The sequence below is a fragment of the Festucalex cinctus genome, chromosome 5 (genome assembly GCF_051991245.1).
Source record: "Festucalex cinctus isolate MCC-2025b chromosome 5, RoL_Fcin_1.0, whole genome shotgun sequence".
Taxonomy (NCBI): Eukaryota; Metazoa; Chordata; class Actinopteri; order Syngnathiformes; family Syngnathidae; genus Festucalex; species Festucalex cinctus.
The window spans coordinates 11,027,523-11,048,075 of NC_135415.1; the positions used below are offsets into that span (position 1 = coordinate 11,027,523).

The 20,553-nt window shown below is 41.2% G+C and overlaps 3 protein-coding genes across 5 annotated transcripts; 1 reads left to right on the top strand and 2 right to left on the bottom strand.

Annotated features, from left to right (window-relative positions):
* Window positions 1–56: 56 nt before the first annotated feature.
* Window positions 57–8,626, bottom strand: LOC144019126 (uncharacterized). The gene is made up of 4 exons (XM_077521962.1): window positions 7,982–8,626; window positions 5,441–6,298; window positions 3,083–3,238; window positions 57–1,191 (listed from the first exon to the last, which is right to left on the bottom strand). Exons 1-4 carry the CDS (start codon window positions 8,160–8,162, stop codon window positions 185–187), a joined length of 2,202 nt encoding a protein of 733 aa, XP_077378088.1. The 5' UTR covers window positions 8,163–8,626; the 3' UTR covers window positions 57–184.
* LOC144018697 (uncharacterized) lies at window positions 8,297–13,671 on the top strand. 3 transcript variants are annotated; one of them, XM_077521148.1, is made up of 3 exons: window positions 8,297–8,501; window positions 9,864–9,971; window positions 11,946–13,671. In XM_077521148.1, the coding sequence occupies exons 1-3, from the start codon at window positions 8,423–8,425 to the stop codon at window positions 13,253–13,255; spliced, it is 1,497 nt and encodes a 498-aa protein (XP_077377274.1). In that variant the 5' UTR covers window positions 8,297–8,422; the 3' UTR covers window positions 13,256–13,671. The 3 variants fall into 3 exon arrangements, with proteins under 3 accessions (XP_077377274.1, XP_077377275.1, XP_077377276.1); XM_077521149.1 differs by having other exon boundaries at window positions 8,459–8,501; window positions 9,864–11,352; XM_077521150.1 differs by having other exon boundaries at window positions 8,459–8,501; window positions 9,864–10,150.
* A 1,181-nt stretch (window positions 13,672–14,852) lies between these two features.
* LOC144018696 (uncharacterized) lies at window positions 14,853–19,355 on the bottom strand. Its single transcript, XM_077521147.1, has 2 exons — window positions 19,136–19,355; window positions 14,853–18,252 (listed from the first exon to the last, which is right to left on the bottom strand). Exons 1-2 carry the CDS (start codon window positions 19,242–19,244, stop codon window positions 16,496–16,498), a joined length of 1,866 nt encoding a protein of 621 aa, XP_077377273.1. The 5' UTR covers window positions 19,245–19,355; the 3' UTR covers window positions 14,853–16,495.
* Between the last annotated feature and the right edge of the window lie 1,198 nt (window positions 19,356–20,553).

Genomic DNA, 20,553 nt, shown 5'->3' on the forward strand with positions numbered 1-20,553 from the left:
TTCATTTTGTCGTCTTTGGTGGATTGGAGGATTAAAGTAAAAAAGAACACAACAAGCCATGTTGAAAATGTTTTATTGTTTGAACAAACGGTCAGTTGCCGTACCGACATCAACATTCCCCTCCTCATTCCACTGATAAAAATGTTCCCCACGAATGCACGAATGATTCAACTGACAAAATCATTTACTCACCATTGTGTTTCCTTACGTGTGATTTTAACGTACTCTTATAAGCAAAGCTTTTCCCACAAAGTGAGCACGTGAAAGGTTTCTCTCCGGCATGTGTCAGCATGTGCGATTTTAAACCATTCTTATAGCAAAAGTTTTTACCACAAACGGAGCACGTGAAAAGTTTTTCTCCCGTGTGCGTCTGCATGTGAGAATTTAAAGTTTCCTTGTATGTAAAACTTTCGGCGCAGACGGAGCAGGCGAAGGGTTTTTCCCCCGTGTGGGTCCTCATGTGCCTCGTCACGCAGTGCTTGTACGAAAAGCTTTCGCCGCAAACGGAGCAGGCGAAGGGTTTCTCTCCCGTGTGCGTGGCCGTGTGCGCAACCAACGAGATCTTGTGGGCAAACTTTTCACCGCAAACGGAGCACGTGAACGGCTTCTCGCCCGTGTGCGTTCTCATGTGCCGACTCAGGTGGTCTTTTATGTAATAGATTTTTCCGCAAACCGAGCAGGTGAAAGGATTTTCCACTGTGTGCGTGACCTTGTGCACGATCAACGAGACCTTCTGTGCAAACGTCTCGCCGCAAACTGAACACCGAAACGTTTTTTCTCTGGTGTGCGTTCTCATGTGTCGGTTCCTGTAGGCCTTCGTAAAGCTTTTGCCGCAAACGGAGCAGGTAAAATGGTCGTCGGGTGTGGGACGCCTCACGTTGGCCGTCTCCTGCCGGGAGCCTTCGTCGTCGTCGTCGCCGTTTGCGTCGCTCCTCAGAGATCCGTTGCGGCGTGACGGTGAAGGCGAGAGCTCGCTTGGGCCGCGACGGCCAAACGGCAACCGTTCGGGTGGGTCGTCCTCGTCGTCTTCGCTCTTCACCACGACGATGTTTAGCGGCAGCTCGCTGACCTCCACTTCCTCCTCTTCCTCTTTGACGTCGGGGGGCTGCGGACGCTCCCGCTCCAAATTGGAGCTCCCCGCCGCTGACTGAGGCGGAAGTTCTTCTCTGCGATTCATCAGCTGATGGATGTCTGCGGGACACAAGTCAAATGTCATTTTGGGCACCAATAAATAATAAAGTTACATTCACTGTATGTTCCGTTGAAATAGAAAACTATGTAAAAATACATTTAGGAGTAATCATTGATGCCAATTTTGTTGAAAGCCCCTTAGAGGCAATGCAAAACCCAAAATGCCCAAAATGAAATGTACCGTCTGTAAAACCAAGCATGTCCTGAACAAGAAATCACAAAATATACACTTTGTTGCTTGTTCGCTAATACTTCCACAGACGACTTAAATATGCGGCAGTACATATACCGGTAAAAACAACACTTAACCTTTCCTGTTAAGTTGCGGGTCAAAATGACCCACTCTCAAGTTTTAAAGAACAAATATTAGCTTTTCACCACCAGAAAAATAACGGTTCATTTTGATTTATATGCAATAAAAACAGTTACTAATGCGCTATAAAAAAAAAATAAAATCCCTGGATGCTTTTGGAACACTGAGCATATACCGGGTCAAAATGGCCCAATATGTAGTTGGTTTGCTATTAGGGGTGTGAATTGCCTAGTACCCGACGATTCGATTCGTATCACGAGTCATAGGTCACAATTCGATTCGATACCGATTAATCCCGTTACGAATCTATGAGTCGATTGTTGCGATTTTTTATAGTAATCGTAAACTTGTACAGTGTAAGATTTGTATGAAAATGTATTATTATTGTATTATTATATACAGGTTGTAATCTGTTTCATGTTTGAACAGCATTGAAATAAAATATTAAGGCTTAATGTTCCATTAACATAACATTCGTCCATGCTTAAGGTGTGAACCCTAAGACATTTTAGTGAATATTTTTCCATCAAAAATGGATATTTAAAAATCGATTCGGCCGCCTATTGAATCGATTCGAGAATTGCGCGATGTAATATCGCGATATATTGCCGAATCGATTTTTTTTAACACCCCTATTTGATATGTAATTTTACATCAACACAATATAAGAAATGGTTCATTCTGACTTGTGTGCAATTAAAACGGTTCATAATAAGGTATTAAGAATTTTTATTGGTTTGGTTTTGGAATGTTAAAAATTCCGGGTCAATTTGACCCGTTTTAGAAAATATTATGAAACAGAACATTTGAATTCCTGCTTTTATATCATGGCATTTACATCTCAATGTGTTAAACATTTTTGTTGTTGTTGTTTGAAGCCACCCTGAAGAGGAGAATGAAAGAAGAAACAAACAAGAACTGAAAGATGCTGCATGCAGTAAATCCCCGGAAAAGTGTTTCAAATGAAGAATGCAACAGTCTGTTGAAGTCAATAGGTGGCAGGCATTATCCAACTTATTGCGAGTAAGGGTTACGTCACCAAATATTAAATGTACTTATTCACTAGAAGTTCATTTAATAATGTCAGTTCCAAAGTTTTGCTCACCTGAAAAGTGGGTGGCTCCAAAACAAAAAGGTGACTTGTGTAGCACATTGATGTAAAAAGCATGAAATAATACTCAGCTTTTTTTTTTTTTTTAATCTGAAACCCAAACGTATGTAAATAATAACAATAAACGTCTGTAGTTGGCTGCAGGCTCTCTCAACTTTGAAATTGAGCTCTCATTTCAATGCCTTTAAAGTATTTGTTTATTTTTCGTTTTTTTTTTTTTTTTATTGTTATCTTGTAGAATGTGTACCTTGCAGTTTGTTTTGACAGATTGTCAAATACAAATTGCGAGGGTAAAGGAAACGAAAGGTATCCTGGGTATGGGGTGTTTAGAGTGTTGATTACTGACTGAAGAGTGGGGGGGAAACGTGAATGTTTGACCTGTACCTGATAATATTACGAACATTGTACGTAACCCAAGCTCGGAAAAGGCTGTGAATAACAACGCGTCCAACCGCGAAAAGACAGACCTTGCATGTGCAACACGATCGGCGCCAAGAAAATGTCGTCGTCGTCCTGCCGTCGTCGCTCGTTCTCCTCTCTCGCTCGACAAACTTGCTCCACGTGCGACGCCATCGGTCTTTCAGACAGTCCAACTACTGCAATTTTGACGCTTTCGTTCGTTTACACAAAATCTACGTCGCTCTTTTGTCTCTCCTCAACCCGTTTAGTAACTAACTTCCGCCTTTTCTTCTTCGATGGTGCGTTGACAGCGAAACCGGATACTACGTCACGAGCCGTTATGCGGCAAGACCGTCTTCTCACAGGGGCTCCAGGAGGTGGAGGAGTGGAACTGTCACTTGCCTTCAGTGCCGGTTGGCGTGGGTTCGCTTCCCCGCCCGGGAGACCATGTAAGTTTGTGTGGGTGTTTGTCCGAGTGAGTGATTTAAAAATAAACAACAATAATAATAATAATAATAATAATAATAATAAAAGACTGTCTAATAGCATAAACAGATTTCATGAAATAAACTCCATTAATTTCAGTGATAATACCTCATGCAGACAATTGTTTTGAAACTAGACCTGGGGGGGAAAAAAAGAAATAAAGATAGCTATCAATCCCTGCACAGTTTAAATGACAATGTTGGTCTGTTGTGGGGTGTTGTGTCCACATGAAACCTCGAGAAATGAACTTGTTTGTACCAAGTGCATGAAGATCCCAAGTAAAATCTATTTTGCAGCCAAAACATTTCAGATATCATAACTATGTTTTTCCTATCCATAAATGACAATTTTAGAAATAATTTTAGATATCGGCAACGTCATTTCGTCTCCCCTTTTATGTGTTAGTGCTTCGTCACGAAAGATCTGACGCCAATATCGGCTTCGTCGATTACAGATATCTAAAATCTTTTCTTTTTTTTCAGATATTCGTAATTTAATATAAGGATGAATAGTAGTAGTGGATATCTGTCATGACGAACGCCATACATGTGAACTGACACAATGACGTCATTTGTCATCGGATAAATTAGGTTGGAGATATCCCTAGTTCAGTTTCGCCTAGGCAGAATTGAGTTGCAGATATCTATCTATCCAAAAATAATTCGGTTGTATCTATCCTCAGGAAAAGAGTTGAATATTTTCACAATATCACTCCCAGCCATTTTCACTGAAGCAACTCCATTCACTGTTTAACTGGCTGTTTTACTGGATTTTGACAGATTTTGCAAAGCCCACAGAATATTGTGTTTTATTGCTATAAAAACATGGAAAGTACCAAAAGAAAGATTAGAGTCTCTTCTTTCTTCGGGGAAAAAAGTATGTTTCTATCTGTTCCCGTTTTGCAGCAATTAGCATTAGAATATAGCTAAGTTTCATCAATATTCACAAATCTGTTTAAAACTGTGGGGAAATCACCCTGTTTGCAACATGGCCCTGGTTGATCTCTTATACTTATACTAACATATATATATATATATATATATATATATATATATATATATATATATATATATATATATATATATATATATATATATATATATATAGATAGATAGATATAGATATAGATATATATACACTTGTACTCGGCTGCCACCTGCTGGCCGTTTTTTGTAATAACTACCATTGCATAAACCGTTCTCTGCAGTTTAGAGGCTGCATCAAAACCTTCTGTACGCGCTAAAAAAACATATAAATACGTCTTTGGGACATTAAAACATTTAAAATAGAACACATGTATATGTTTTGGGGAGCAAATGAGTTAACGGTTTCTGTCTTACTAGTCATTTATATACAATCACGCAATGAATACTTTATTTCTCTAGAAGTTAATTAGGTGAAAAACAGATCAACTCTTCAGTGAGAAATTAATTTTTAAAAAGTCTGTAGAAGGAAAAAAAATGCAGAATTCAGTTCACCTGAGTCTCAAGACGATTAATAACAAGATTGCCTGCAACCCTTCATAAAGTGCCTATGTATATTTTGCTAATATTAAAAAAATATATATACATGATTAGAGATGCAATTATTTTGGATTGTGACCATGTTTAACAGAACATCAGTAAGTTGTATCTCAAGGCACCAGTTTGACGTCAGCGACAAGGAAGAAACACGAAATGTTGACAACTGTACGATTTATTCTTTTAAGCGATGGTCAGCAGCATGTGGAAGAAAATGTCACTCTTTGACCAGTCAGCCTAAGAAACAAAAGTTCATGGAAACCCACATCCACAAAACACAAACACTCATGATACATTTGATTTATTGTTATATTGTTTGTCTTTTGGCCCTTTTTTTCCCCAACTGTGCGAGGAAGCACAAAGAGCGGGTGCAAACTCCACACAGATCGGAACCAGGATTCCAACCCAAATCTCACAAACTGTCAGACGTGCTAACCGCTTGTTCGCCATGCCGGTGGCGGTGTGTCCTCATGTGTTGCGTCAAATTGTGCTTATGAGAAAAGCTTTTCGCACAAACGGAGCAAGTGAAGGGTTTTTCTCCCGTGTGTGTTCTCATGTGCGCTAACAGCGTTGACTTTTGAGTAAATCTTTCGCTGCACACTGAGCAAGTGAAGGGTTTTTCTCCCGTGTGCGTTCGAACGTGCGCTACCAGCGTTGTCCTTTGAGTGAATCTTTCGCCACAAATTGAGCAGTGAAAAGGTTTTTCTCCCGTGTGTCTTCTCATGTGTGTTACCATGTTTTCCTTTCGAGCAAAGCGTTCACCACAAACCGGGCAACTGAACGGTTTTTCTCCCGTGTGCCGCTGCATGTGTGCATTCAAAGTCTGTTTATAGGAGAAGCGTTCGCCACAAGCTGAGCAATTGAAAGGTTTCTCTCCGGTGTGCGTTGCCGTGTGTGCAATCAACGAGACCTTGCGGGAGAATGCGTCGCCACAAACTGGGCAAGCAAAGGGTTTCTCTCCCGTGTGCGTTCTCAGGTGGGTCCTCATATTGGACTTCCGTGCGAATCGTTCGCCACAAAAGGAGCAGCTGAAACGTTTCGGAGCCACGTCAGTTGTCTCCTTGTCAGAGCATTGAAAAACGTCTCCGTCGTCGCCTCGGCGATCCGCGTCGCTCCTCAAAGGTTCTTCCGCGTCCGCCGGTGGTGGTCCTCCGCTTGGACTGTGATGATGATGAAGCTCGCTTGGTTGGTCTTCGCCATCACTCTTCACCACCACCACGTTCAGTGGCAAGTCTCCGACAGCAGCCTCCTCCTCTTCCTCTTTGACGGCGGGGGTCCCTGACACACCGACAAAGTTTAGGTCAGGCATGCCATGACGTCACATGGGCTGCGGCTATTAAATACTATAGAGTGTTTTCACGGACGTCACAAACTCGGCAGTAACCACGATGCACGGCCATGTTGGCGATATTGACATAAATAAGCTAACGCAAGCTAATGGAGAATTACAATGAGAAATGTTTGGCGAGTCTTTATCGATGTCAAAACAACTTCAAATTGAAATTGAAATTATGTTGAATTAATTTATGTATAGGTTTATCTTTTCCAAAGGTCGAAAAAACGTTTGTTATGCCATAATACACGCTTATATACACTGTTGTATTTATAATGCGGTTGAGATGCATGGCTTTCTTGAATAAATGTGTGTGCTTCTGAGTGACATTCTGTATTTTGTCTTCCATAACCATACAGTAACAATGATTACTATAAAAAGCAAATATTTTAGAAATATCTTGAGGCTACATATTTGCAGACCAGGCAAGTATATGCAACAAAATGAATGGATGTTGTCACCACTAGAGACCGCTATTGTTATTACTATTATCCTTTCTTTCTGCTTGTTGAATTGTAACAAACTTCTGTCATTGCCTTTACTGAAAACAGCTCACTAGGTATAGACTGGATAGTTGCTATTATTAATACAGAAACACCCTAATCAAGCTTGATGCATTTAGCATTTCATCTGTGTGTTGTTTTATTTATTTATTTTATTTTTTATATGTTTTAGTTAGTAAACAAAAAAAAAGTCATCTATTAATGACTAATGGTATTTTATTTCCTAAGTGAATATGGAATACAATACACTTTAATCAAAATCAACATCTGATGGACAAAGGTTCACCATTGTCCTTAACAACGTTCTCAGTTGTGATAATGTGGTGCGGACTCGAGTGTGGACAACGGAGTATCTCCAAGATGGCTACTTCTGGGTTAATGACGCGCCTGATGACATTGTGAAAACGCTCTTAATACAATAATTATTTATCGATTAATGGCTAAAGATATATATTTGGGAATACAAAATCACTTTTCCCCAATTACTAATAATTGATTAATACCACATCGCCCGAAAAGACACCTGTCCACTGGGCATCTGCCCTGTATGCCAGATGGCCAGTCCAGCCCTGAAGAAAACTAAACAAACAGTGATGTGTTGTAATCATCGAGGCTCGAGATTGTGATTGATTCACGCCACTGCTTACGGACTAGGCTGCCACTGAGTTCTTCAATTATTTGGTTGCTAATGTACCGCGAACAGCAGACCTTTACGTTAACTTTTTTTTTTTTTTTTTTTTTTAGATATTTGTCTTTATTGATTATTGTTGTACTATGAAAATATTTTTTTTGTTTCTTTCGCTGCTCAAGTGGTTTTATTTATTTATTTATTTATTTATTTTTTTTAATTTGCTGTAAGACATACAAACATGGTAGCAATCAAAGATTTTCAGTATAAGTCAACAATAATTGCCAAGGGAACAGTAGTTTACAGAAAAATATACACAATGATCAAACATAGAATGTACACATACAATTGTAAATAAACAAAAAATAAAAAAATATTACAAAAATGAGACCTTTACGTTAACGTGACTTCCCGATGACCCACCGCACACGTTTATTCAACACAAACCTGCCCACTACCTCAGTGCCAGTGGAAAGGTTTCCATCATGTGAGCATACCTTGGTTGCGGCGTGTGACAACTTGGGAGTTGCAAACATCTTCGAGTTGCCGTCGGTGTCGCTCGGTCTCCTCTTTGGCGCGACAAAGTTGCTCCTCGTACGAAGCGAGGGTTCTTTCAAACAGTTCGAAGATGTCGTCAGCGGCCGCAATGAGTCGCTCCCTCACCAACTTCTTCAACATTTTGGTGCTTTTCCCCCCTTGACAAGATTTCCCTTCGGCGCCAGGCGGCGGTTGCCCGAAACGTATGCGGAACTGTCTGGCAACAATAAACCACACTGCGCATGCGTGCAGTTGTCTGTCGTAAAACCACCATCGAAGAAGAATATGGCGGAGAAGTTGACCAGGCGAGGGACGGAGAGAGACGTCGGACGTGTGGTCGCGGAAAAAAAAAAAATACTAAAAAGAGAGCAACAAACTGTAAAATATTATCATCAAGAACGATGGCGTCGGACCAGGAGCAACTTTATCGAGCAAGAGAGGAAACCGAGCGACAGCACGCGGACGCTCTTCACGGGCGACGTGAGAAGAACCAAAACTAGCAAAACATTATGCATTTCATAATGTATTTCCGATAAAATACGATCGCTTTTCACACAGCAATCGCATGATGAACAAAACAAAACAATGACAGCCATTTTGTTTGCAGTCAGCCAATCAGATCACGACCCAGACGTCACATGACACAAAGGATCATTTTAAAACCGTCAATATTTTTTTTTTAGGCCGCAGCTTAAATCATGGCCGTGCAACTTCCGAACAGTTGAATAATAGGGGGGCATGTTGAAGAAAGGCTAGATCACATATATATATATATATATATATATATATATATATATATATATATATATATAATATATATATATATATATATATATATATATATATATATATATATATATATATATATATATATATATATATATATATATAATATATATATATATATATATATATATATATATATATATATATATATATATATATATATATATATATATATATATATATATATCCATCCATTTTCTTGACCGCTTATTCCTCACAAGGGTCGCGGGGGCTGCTGGCGCCTATCTCAGCTGGCTCTGGGCAGCAGGCGGGGGACACCCTGGACTGGTTGCCAACCAATCGCAGGGCATATATATATATATATATATATTTGGGGTGTGAATTGCCTAGTACCTGACGATTCGATCTGTATCACGATTCATAGGTCACGATTCGATTCAATACCGATTAATCCCGATATGAATTTACAAGTCGATTGTTGCGATTTTTTTTTTTACTCAAATTTAGAAAATACCATTAGTAAACTTCCCAGAGGGAGCCATCCCAGAGGGATCAATAAAGTCAAGTCTAAGTCTTATACATGTACACTGTAAGATTTGTATGAAAATGTATTATTTATTGATCTCAAACTTCAGTGTTATAACGGTGAGCCACTGTATTTAACAGGTTGTAACAATTTTCATGTTTGAACAGCATTGAAATAAAAGTATTAAGGCTTAATGTTGCATTAATATAAATTTCTTCCATGCTTAAGGTGTGAAAGTTAGACGTTTTGTGGAATATTTTTCCATCAAAAATGGATGTTAAAAAAATCGATTCGGCTGCCTATTGAATCGATTCGAGAATTGTGTGCTGTAGTATCGCGATATATTGCCGAATCGATTTTTTTAACACCCCTAATATATATATATATATATACACTATATATATATATGTATATATATATATATATATATATATATATATATATATATATATATATATATATATATATATATACATATATGTGTGTGTGTGTGTGTGTATATTTTTTTATATGCATTCGTAATGGTATTGTTTGAGCAAAGCTGTGTGTGCGTTGCTTGTGATTTGCAGATGTCAAGCAGCTGATTGATTCGGAGCAGGAGCCCATTGTTAAAGAGGAGGGGGAAGATCCCCAGCCCGCCGACATCAAAAAGGAAGAGGAGGAGGCCGACATTAGCGGTTTGACTGTCGTTGTTGTCGTAGTAAAAGGCAAAGATGCCGATGAGTTGTCAGCGCTTCACGGTCTCTGTCCAAGCAGAGACATTTGCGGACCTGACAACCTCTCGCATTGTGATGACACAGAAGATACGAGTGATGCAGACCGCAAAAGTGATAAACACTCGAAATGTTCGGAAAAGGTGACTGGTCCGAACAACGGGAGCACTTCTCAAACACGAAGTAGGCGTGGAACACAGAAAAAAACTTTTAGCTGCTCAGTTTGTGGCAAAAGGTTTCCATACGAGAGCAGTTTAAATGAACACATACGGACACAAACAGGAGAAAAACCCTTTAGCTGCTCAGTGTGCGCTAAAAGTTTTTCCAGAAAAGAAAATATGAAAGTACACATGAGAACTCACACAGGAAAAAAAAAACTTTCCGTTGCCCCACGTGTGGTGCTGAATTTACTCAGAAGGCCTCTTTGGTGGCGCACGTTGCGACACACAGCGGAGAAAAACCGCTCACTTGCTCCGTTTGTGGTAAAAGTTTGTCATACACGCATGGTTTGAAATCACACATGAAATGGGAGGAAAACCCTTTAGTTGCTCATTGTGTGGTGACGGCTTTTCTTACAAGTAGAGTTTGAATTTACACATGAGAAGACACACGGGGGTTTTCCATGCTCAGTTTAAAATGATTACAAAATTCTGCGTCACATGGGCTCATTGTACAACTTCTCCAAAAACATTTTTTGAAAGGTCATCACAACTTTGTTTCAAAATTCTAGGTTGAAGGCTACATATTTCAGCTAACTGTTATTGACTATTAATATGTTGCTTTAAAAAAAAACAGTTAAGATTAGAACGTAGAGATATTTGTCTGAAAATGTAAAGGCTCAGAAATAAACAACACTAAATTATGGGAATGCCTACTTTAGTAAGATAACAATTTAGTATTTTGTACTTCCTTACTTGACACATCGGATCGGTCGGATGAACAAACAGAATGAAAAGTCATCCTTCAGTCTTCATCCCATGAGACGTGTCTGAGTGTAAAACGGTTACTCGACATCATTGAACAAACGAGTCATCGTCAGCCAGCGCTCCACATTTGACACATTCAAGATGGCGCTGAGGATTACGTATATTATCTCGTCGAGGTGCGCTCTATTTATGTTGGACGTCTTTAGCCGTGGAAGAACCTGAAAGGCGGAAGTTGGGAGGCGAAAGCGAACTCGTCGTCGTCGTGCCCTTGCGGCCACTATATGAAACAAACCGTATCTTGAAGAAAAACAAAATATAATCAAGAAGCATGGCGTCGTACAAGGAGCAACTGTGCCGTGTGAACGAGCGACAACAACTCGACACCGATTTTAAGGCACCGACCGCGTTGCACGTCCAAGGTCTGTCCACATGGTGACCGTTCTTGACGCATTTTCACTCGTGAATAAAAGTACGTGCGCTCTCGTCGGTTTAGGAAGCCGTTTCGTAACGTGATGGATGAGCCGAGTCGGAAGAAGCAAAAGAGTTGACGGCTTCTTGTGTCACCAGTTTTGTTAGCTTTGATGCACTGTGAAACAAAGTGCGTGCTGCTTACAACCATCCATTTTCTTGACCGCTTCTTCCTCACAAGGGTCGCGGGGGCGCTGGAGCCTATCCCAGCTGGCTTTGGGCAGTAGGCGGGGGACACCCTGGACTGGTTGCCAGCCAATCGCAGGGCACACAGAGACGAACAACCATCCACACTCACACGCACACCTTGGGACAATTCGGAGCGCCCAATTAACCTGCCATGCATGTCTTTGGAATGTGGGAGGAGACCGGAGTACCCGGAGAAGACCCACACAGGCACGGGGAGAACATGCAAACTCCACCCAGGAAGGCCGGAGCCTGAACCCTAAACGTTATCTCGTTCATGTGCTTGTCGTGTGTTGTTGGACTTTCTTTTGAAGGTTGGCAACTGCTGAAGATTCATTCATGTTTGTTGCTTTTCCAGCCTTGCAAGGAGAGGAGGAGGAGGAGGATCCAGATCGTCCACACTTTAAAGCGGAGGAGGAGGATCCAGAGTCCCCCAACGTGAAAGAGGAAGAAGAGGAGGTCGATGTCAGCAAGTTGCCACTGACTGTGGTTGTGGTGAAGAGCGAAGACGGCGAAGACGAACCACCCGAGTTGTCACGTCTTCCTCGTCACAGTCCAAGTGGCGGAGGAGCAGCTCCAGACGAGCTTTTTACGCCACTCTCGGATCCGGACAAGGAAGACGGTGAGCGGTCGAAAAGCTCAGAAAAGACGGCGACTGATGACGTGGGTCCAAAACGGTTGGCATGCTCAGTTTGTGCTCAAATCTTTTCTTACAAGTGGAACTTGAAGGCACACATGAGAACACACACTGGAGAGAAACCCTTCACTTGTCCACTTTGCGCCAAAAGTTTCCCTCGAAAAGGAAACATGGCGAGACACATGAGAACGCACGCGAGTGCAAAACCTGCTCGGGTCGTCGCGGGCGGCGACTTGCCCGAGACCTCGCTGATCGCACGCAGCGCCACAGAAAAACCTTTTGCTTGCTCCGTTTGCGGCGAATGGTACTCTCACAAGCGCAGTCTGAAAATACACGTGCGGACGCACGCCGGCGAGAAACGCTTCAGCTGCTCACTCTGTGGCGAGTGGTACTCTCACAAGAGCAGCTTGAAAGTGCACATGTGGACGCACACGGGAGAGAAACGCTTCAGTTGCGCCGTTTGCGGCCAGCGTTTTACTTACAAGCACAATTTGACTGCACACACGGCGACGCACACGGGAGAAACGTTCACTTGTTCCATTTGTGCGAAAAGTTTTACCTGCAAGCAAAATATGAACATACACATGAGAACGCACACGGGGGAAAAACCTTTCACTTGCTCCGTGTGCGACAAAAACTTTTCTTATAAGTCGGCTTTGACCCAACACATGAGGAGGCACACGGGAGAGAAACCCTACAGTTGCTCCGTTTGCGGCCATGAGTTTGCTCAGAAGGTCACTTTGGTTGCGCACGTGGCGACGACGCACACCGGAGAAAAACCTTTCACTTGCTCCGTTTGCGGCAAACGCCTTTCTTACAAACACGGTTTGAAATCCCACATGCAAACGCACACGGGAGAAAAAAGGCTTCGTTGCTCAGTGTGCGGCGACAACTTTTCGTCCAAGCCCAGTTTGAACATACACATGAGAAGACACACGGGAGAGAAACCTTTCGCATGCTCAGTTTGTCAGAGAAGATTCTCTCATAAGAACACTTTGACGGCGCACATGCGGACGCACGACAAAGATTAAACCGTTTCATTGTGGTTTCCTGTTGGGCCTTTCCAGTTCTTGGAAAGGGTTTTATGAAATTTTGGAGAAAAGGGGATTCAACGTTTGAACAAATGGGCATGCTAAGGCCGTTTGAGCGCTATACAAATAAAGATGACTTGATTTGACTTGATAACACATTTATTGTATATGATTACATAATATGGTGACCAGCATGGGTGAAGTTTCTCTGTGTTGTTTTCTCTACTGTTTGTTAAAAGGGTAAATTGTCAAATTTTAACACGCCTCGTTTCTTCCTTTTGCTGAAAACTTTCATCATTTGTTCAAACAATAACAAATGCATGCAGCATAACAACAGATTACTTGAGTCATTGATAGCAGAATGCTTCTGTTCTACCTGAAAGTTTGGCTGTTGAATAAAAGAATATAAAAACTCGGCAATTTGTATAGTGATTTAAAAAAAAAGGTTGGGGAGGGGGGGGTTGTTGATGTAAAATGTACAGGTTCAGTCATTGTTTTCCAAAGTAGAAACAGATGTATCCTGAAATCAGAGGATTTGGAGAATTTTAAATACAAAATGGCTCCAAATGATTACTAGATTATAAAAATAGATTACTTGTCAATTAATCAATTAACTTTGACAGCTCTAATCTGTGTGAAAAAAAATATTCTAGTTGGAGTTAGGTGTACAGGGGTGTATTTCACAAAGCAGGTTTAGTGAGAAACGTGGGTAAAGAGACCCTGAAAAGTGGGAAACTCTTTTCAGAAAGGGAGGTAACTGAAACCAGAGGATAGCCTGTTTCATAAAAAGAGGTTATTTAAGCTCTCGACCAGTTACCGTAGTAACAGGAGTTTTTCCCTGTCTCCGCCTCCTTTCAGCCACACACGACAATTCATTTCCTCAGTCTGCTGCAGTGACTTTTTGCGTTAATACGCCTGTAGTCTACTGTGTAAAGTCCACTTTTGTCGCCAACATGGCATGTCATTTTCACAATCAACCTATTGATGAAAGTGCCGCAATATTCTGCAGGGAATTAAATATTCATCACGAGAATGTTATATCTGGCATTTCCGCACAGTTTCCTTTTTGAGCGGTATCGTTTCACGTCACAGTCCATCATCCGTCCTTACATTTGCAACATTACCAGATGTAGTCATATGTGATCACATCGGAGCAGTATTGCACTCCATTTTTTTTATATACCAATAACACTGCAAATAGTGCTTGTTTTGTTCTCATTTATCTCCAAAGGAAACAAAAAACATGGCGAATAAAGGCAGCCGTTATGGAAAAGTTTCTGCTTGTACTAAAACTGCAGCTCTGCTTACCCCAATGTATTTGACATTAGTGCTTCAGCCACCAAGTTATAGTGTCTGTTAGTGTATTTGCCAAGTCATTAGGTGCGAAACTCAGTGTGTATGTACGCTGTTACCACAATTAGCTCACACTTTGACAATTTGTTTCCACACTCAGGCACTCCGTATACATTTAGTATTTTTCCATACAGAATATTTTACTTCCATTTTGATTTTGTAGAATGCAAGACAAGCCACAAAAGTTGAGAATTGTCGTGACTGCAAATAATGCGAACGACACAAACGTTTAACACAAGTCATTTATTCAACTGGCATTTTGTACTCATACAAGAGTTGACGTTGTACAAATTATTAAATGCAAAAAACAAACAAAAAAACATTCCAATGAATGGAGGGAAATGTAAACAAACAGGTCCAACTTCTTGACTTAAATAAAAGTAATAGAGTGCTGACTCTGAAATATACTTAAACAAAAATAATGTCTTAAAGTCAATTACAGTATTAGACAATAATAATTTGGCACAACATAAAACAACAAAATCTCCCTTTCATCACTTTACAAAATGCTCAGACTAATTTTTATTTATTTTTTTTAATTTCCATCCCTTTATTAAAAAACAGGACGCCATCTCAAATCAATTCTGATTTGGTCTTAACATCTGTGAGGAAATCAGGAAAAAAATGTTGATCATTATTTTGTAAAATAAAAGCAGATGGTGACAAAAAAGATATTCCATCCACTTTCACGGAGGACCACAGAAAGAAATATGAAAATATTTACTGTTAAGAGGCTGAAATTCTCCCAGTTCGGACAATTCTATGTTTAGCAAGGTCTCTAAATGAATCATTTATCATCAAAACAGTTGTCCATTAATTGGTAATCGATAAGTTGCTGACTGATTGTTGCTAATCTACCTCAATGCTTTCAAAACAATGCATGCCTTACAAAAAAATTAGCGATAGACCGATATGTTTTTTTCGAGGCCGATACAGATACAGATTATTAGTAGCCAAGGAGACCGATAACCGATATTGCAAGCCGCAAACAATTGTTTGGACGTAAGCAATATTCATTTTCAGTAAAAGAGAAACTATTATCGTCAAAAAAAATAAAAATGTGTTTTTTTTCCTTTTAATCTTAAACATATGTACAAAAAATTGACAACTTTGTTTAAAAATTCTAGCAAAAATTGCACGGAGCTTCCAGAGTCATCATCAGCATGTGTTAGATAAAGTTAAAGACTAAGCAACTAAATAGTTCCCTAAAGTTTTGTCTTCCAAAATGTCAACATAATTTCTTAATTTTATTATTAGAGTAGTTTTATTTTTACAACTATATAATGTAGGGGATCTCCCAGTGTGTCAGTAAGCATCTTACAAATCCTGATGAAAATCTTCAATTTTGCTACGTTCGCAAGCATTCACCGCTCAGTGAGATATCAGCGTTATGGGCCTTCAGATTGGTAATAAGGCCGAAGCAGATATTTGTCAAAATGCCAAATATCGGCACCGATAATCGGCCCGGCTGATAATCGGTCTATTCCTAAAAATAATAATAAGAAAATGGCAACAACTCAAAGAAATGCATCTCATTTGCTGTTTTTTTCAAGTTAGACTGTGAATATGAATCATTCATGTGACCGACAACAACAAACAGTTCTTGTAAACAGACAGTTGTACGCAACAACCCACAAAATTGGCTTGTTTGTGGATTATTCATTTAACCCAACTTTGTGGGTTAAATAAATAACCCAAAAAGTGGGTCGGGCCGTTTTGGGACCAATTTAAGTTGTTTTTGACCCAACTGTTATTTGAGTGCTGATATGACAAAGAATCTTATTTTTTTCAACGGCAAATAAAGAACAGAATGTAAATGTTCGCTGACAGGAAACAAAAGTTTCCCAGAAAAAGCTTAAATTAAAAAAATCAATAAATAAAACGTGTTTATTCCCTTTTGTGTGTCTGCATATGCGCATTTAAATTTTGCTTGAAAGCAAATTTTTTGCCACAATCTGAGCAGCTGAAGGGTTTTTCTCCCGTGTGCGTTCTCATGTGCACGTTCAGATTTCTCTTGCTCGTGAATCTTTTGGCACATACGGAACAAGCGAAGGGTTTCTCTTCCGTGTGCATGTGCATGTGTGCCTTCAAACTGTGCTTGGATGTGACACTTTTCCCGCAAACTGAGCAAATGAAAGGTTTCTCTCCGGTGTGCTTCCTCATGTGCCGGACCATGTATTGTTTTTGAGTGAAGCTTTCACCACATTCGGAGCAACTGAAGGGTTTTTCTCCCGTGTGCGTCCACATGTGAACATTCAAATGCTGCTTCGAGGCAAAACTTTTGCCACAAACTGAACAAGCGCAGCGTTTTTCTCCCGTGTGTCTTCTCATGTGCTTGAGCATATACTGTTTTTGAGTGAAGCTCTCGCCACAAACGGAGCAGGTGAAAGGTTTCTCTCCCGTATGTGTTGCTGTGTGTGCACTCAGAGAGGCCTCCTGAGAAAATTGCTGCCCGCATACGGAGCAACTAAAGCGTTTTTCTGCATGGGTTTGCATGTGTTCATTCAAACTGTGCTTATAAGAAAGGCTTTTCCCACAAACCGGGCAAGTGAAAGGTTTTTCTCCCGTGTGTGTTCTTACGTGTGCGTTAAAAGTTGGCCGATATGTAAAACTTTCGCTACAAACTGAGCAGCTGAAGGGTTTTTCACCCGTGTGTCGTTTCTTGTGTGCATTTAAAGTCTGCTTGTAGGTAAATCTTTCGCCACAGATGGAGCAAGTGAAAGGTTTTTCTCCGGTGTGTTTCCGCATGTGTGCTTTCAAACTCTTTTTGTACGAAAAACCTTCCCCGCAAACTGAGCAACTAATGAGACTTTCCCCCGTGTGTGTCCGCATGTGTATATTTAAACTCCGTTTGTATGAATAGCTTTCGCCACATAAGGAGCAGGTGAAAGGTTTCTCTCCCGTGTGCGTGGCTGTGTGTGCGATCAACGAGATCTTTTTGGCAAAGGTTTCGCCGCAAACGGAGCAACCGTAAGGTTTTTCTCCCGTGTGCGTCCTCATGTGAACCGCCATGTTTTTTCTTTTAGCGAATCTTTTCCCGCAAATTGAGCAGGCGAAACGTTTTTCTTCCGTGTGCGTCGCCATGTGCACGATCAACGAGCCCTTTTGCGCGAACGTATCGCCGCAAACTGAACAATTAAAAGTTGGTTTCTCGCCCGTGTGCGCTCTCATGTGTCTCACCATATTTGACTTGCAAGCAAACGTTTTGCTGCAAACGGAACAGCTGAAGGGTTTTTCTCCCGTGTGCGTTCTCATGTGTTCCTTCACGCTGTACTTACAAGAAAAGATTTTCCCACAAAGCGAGCAAGTCAAATGTTCTTTGCGTGCGTCTTTCGCCGAATTTCCGTCATCACCTTCGGCGTCTGCGGCGCTCCTTGAGGGTTTCTCAATGCTGTTGCCGTGTGACGGCGGCGCCAAGCGCTGATCCGCCGGCGCTCCAGCCGGACTGCGACGATGAACCCGCGACCGCTCGGCTGCGTCATCGTCATCGTCTTCGCTCTTCACGACGACGTTCAGTGACAACTCGCTGACATCGACCTCCTCATCTTCCTCTTTAACGCAGGGCGGCTGCGGATCCTCGTCTTCCTCTTTAACATGACGGGGCTCTGGGTGCACTTCCCGACGACTGACCGGCTGCTGGACGTCTGCGGGACGCAAGCAAAAACAAGTTGAGCACACGTGTGGAACGTTTTGAGCGGCGCCCGACTGAAACGGGGATTGCTTGTGATTTATACGTGACATTAATGGTGAGTTACAGTGTTGTTAAAGAGTATTTGCCCTCTTCTCAAGTTCTTACTTTTTTCCATAGATTGTACACTTCATTGTTTCAGTGGTTTAAGTCCTGAATAAACTGCGGCTAATCCCATTTTTGGGTAAACCGAGCTTCATTTTGACTGAGGCCGCCCAAGCCTGATTGCCTCCAAACTTGTTCAGTTAACAGATCACCTCAACAAAATCAGGTCGGCCAAAAGATCGCAAAAATTCACCGACATCTATCAACCTTGAACGGCTACATCTTAGTTTTTGTTATTATTGTTATGCTGTGCAGTGGGTAGGGTGCTCGCCCCAAATGTGCTGTGTCACGGGGTTCAAATACAGCTCTGCACATTTTTTTTGTTTATTTTATTTTACTATGTTTACAATTTCTTGCAGTCAGTCCGGGAGTTGTAAATGGGCAGTTTTGTTTCACGTGTTGATTCAAGAATTGAAAAGTTATTTTGCCGTGAGTCGCGGGAGATCGACGCCATGTTTGCCATATTGGTAATGCTGCCGTGATGGAGTTGCTGAATTTGCTCGTGCAAGGCAAAAGTAATGCTAACAGGAGTCGCCAAATTATCATAAAGACACATCTTCATCGTTTTAATAATCATACTGTACCGAGTCATGTAATGTATTTCATCTTTTGATATTTCCAATTTGCCTTCAATTATGTTACTCTATTAAATGGTACTCTTTTTTTCTTTTCTTTTTTCCCCCCGTCGTTAACGTTGAAATGAAGCAATCGATCGTCTGTTGAAGTGGCCAAACCTCGACTGTGCGGTTCTGCACCGAAGGGCGACAAAATAACGTCCAGTTGTCGTGCTTGTCCTTCGTTCTCGTGTCCCGCTCGATGAAGTTGCTCTTCGTGCGACGTCATCGCTTTCAAACAAACCGAGTCTTTAGCAATTATTCCATGTTTGCTTGGAGGGAGTACAATAATGTTGCTGCTTTGTCTCTTGACCGTCGACTAAAAAGCACGTCACCAATTTGTCGCCCATTCTTCTTCTACGGGAGTTCTCGCAAGCATAGCATCCGTGACATACCCGGCTGCCCCCTTGTGGCGATATTGTGACTGCTCATGTTTTATGCCCTTTTTATTGTCAAAATCTCACAGTACAATATTTTCATATCATGGACACCACAGTACCGTGTTATTACGGTATTTTTTTTTTTAATTATCATCTCTATTTAAAATGAGGTCAGCATAATTCAACTTGTATTATCTAAAAGTGGTTTAAAAAAAGCAAAAACATTTTTAACTAATCATATTCATAACACGCCAACAGGAAAATGTATTGTCCGTTGTGTGTCAGCATATGTGGAGTCAAACTTTTTTTTATAAGTCACCGCCACAAAGTGAGCATGTGAAAGGTTTCTCTCCGGCGTGTTTGCACATGTGCTCGGTCAAAATGTGCTTATAGGAAAAGTTTTTGCAACACACAAACTAAAAGGTTTCTCCCCAGTGTGCTTGCGCATGTGTGCTTTCAAACGGTTTCCATAGGAAAAGCCCTTGCCAGAAACAGAGCACGTGAAAGGTTTTCCTCCCGTGTGCGTTTGCATGTGTGTTTTCAAACTGTACTTGTAAGAAAAGCTCTTGCCGCAAATTGAGCACGCGAAGGTTTTTCACTGGTGTGTGTCACTGTGTGCGCAATTAGAGCCACCTTCTGAGCAAACGTGTCACCGCAAACTGAGCAACGAAAAGGATTTTGTCCGTTGTGTGTCCACGTGTGAATGTTCAAACTTTGCCTTGTGGCAAAACTTTTTTTTTTTTACCACAAATGGAACAAGTGAAAGGTCTTTCTCCCGCGTACGTTTCTCACAAACAGCACATGCAAAAGGTTTTTCTGTCGCGTGCGTTGTCATGTGCGCAACCAAATTGAAGTTGTGAAGGAACGACTCGGCACAAAGTGAGCAGTGATGGTGTTTCTCTCCCGGGTGTCTCTGCATGTGTGCGGTCAAACTATACTTAAGAAAAGCTTTTAGCGCAAACTGAGCATGCAAATGGTTTTCCCCCCGTGTGTTTCTTCGTGTGTATTTTCAAAGTGCTTTCATACGGAAACTTTTGACCACAAACTGAGCAGCAAAAAGGTTATTTACGTGTGTGATTTTCAACTTTGCAACTTCACAGTCTCCGTCATTCCTCAACGACTCTTCCGGGTTGTCGCCGACTGACGTCGGCGCCACCA

What these genes read in the sequence shown, in the direction of transcription:
- LOC144019126 (XM_077521962.1), bottom strand. Translation starts at nt 8,162, where the DNA reads ATGTTGAAGAAGTTGGTGAGGGAGCGACTCATTGCGGCCGCTGACGAC. An exon ending in TGTCACACGCCGCAACCAAG is followed by an intron (nt 6,299 to 7,981) that starts GTATGCTCACAT and finishes TCGGTGTGTCAG; the next exon opens with GGACCCCCGCCGTCAAAGAG. An exon ending in GATCGTGTTGCACATGCAAG is followed by an intron (nt 1,192 to 3,082) that starts GTCTGTCTTTTC and finishes TGTGTCCCGCAG; the next exon opens with ACATCCATCAGCTGATGAAT.
- LOC144018697 (XM_077521148.1), top strand. Translation starts at nt 8,423, where the DNA reads ATGGCGTCGGACCAGGAGCAACTTTATCGAGCAAGAGAGGAAACCGAG. An exon ending in GGACGCTCTTCACGGGCGAC is followed by an intron (nt 8,502 to 9,863) that starts GTGAGAAGAACC and finishes TGTGATTTGCAG; the next exon opens with ATGTCAAGCAGCTGATTGAT. An exon ending in GGAGGAGGCCGACATTAGCG is followed by an intron (nt 9,972 to 11,945) that starts GTTTGACTGTCG and finishes TTGCTTTTCCAG; the next exon opens with CCTTGCAAGGAGAGGAGGAG.
- LOC144018696 (XM_077521147.1), bottom strand. Translation starts at nt 19,244, where the DNA reads ATGACGTCGCACGAAGAGCAACTTCATCGAGCGGGACACGAGAACGAA. An exon ending in TGCAGAACCGCACAGTCGAG is followed by an intron (nt 18,253 to 19,135) that starts GTTTGGCCACTT and finishes TGCGTCCCGCAG; the next exon opens with ACGTCCAGCAGCCGGTCAGT.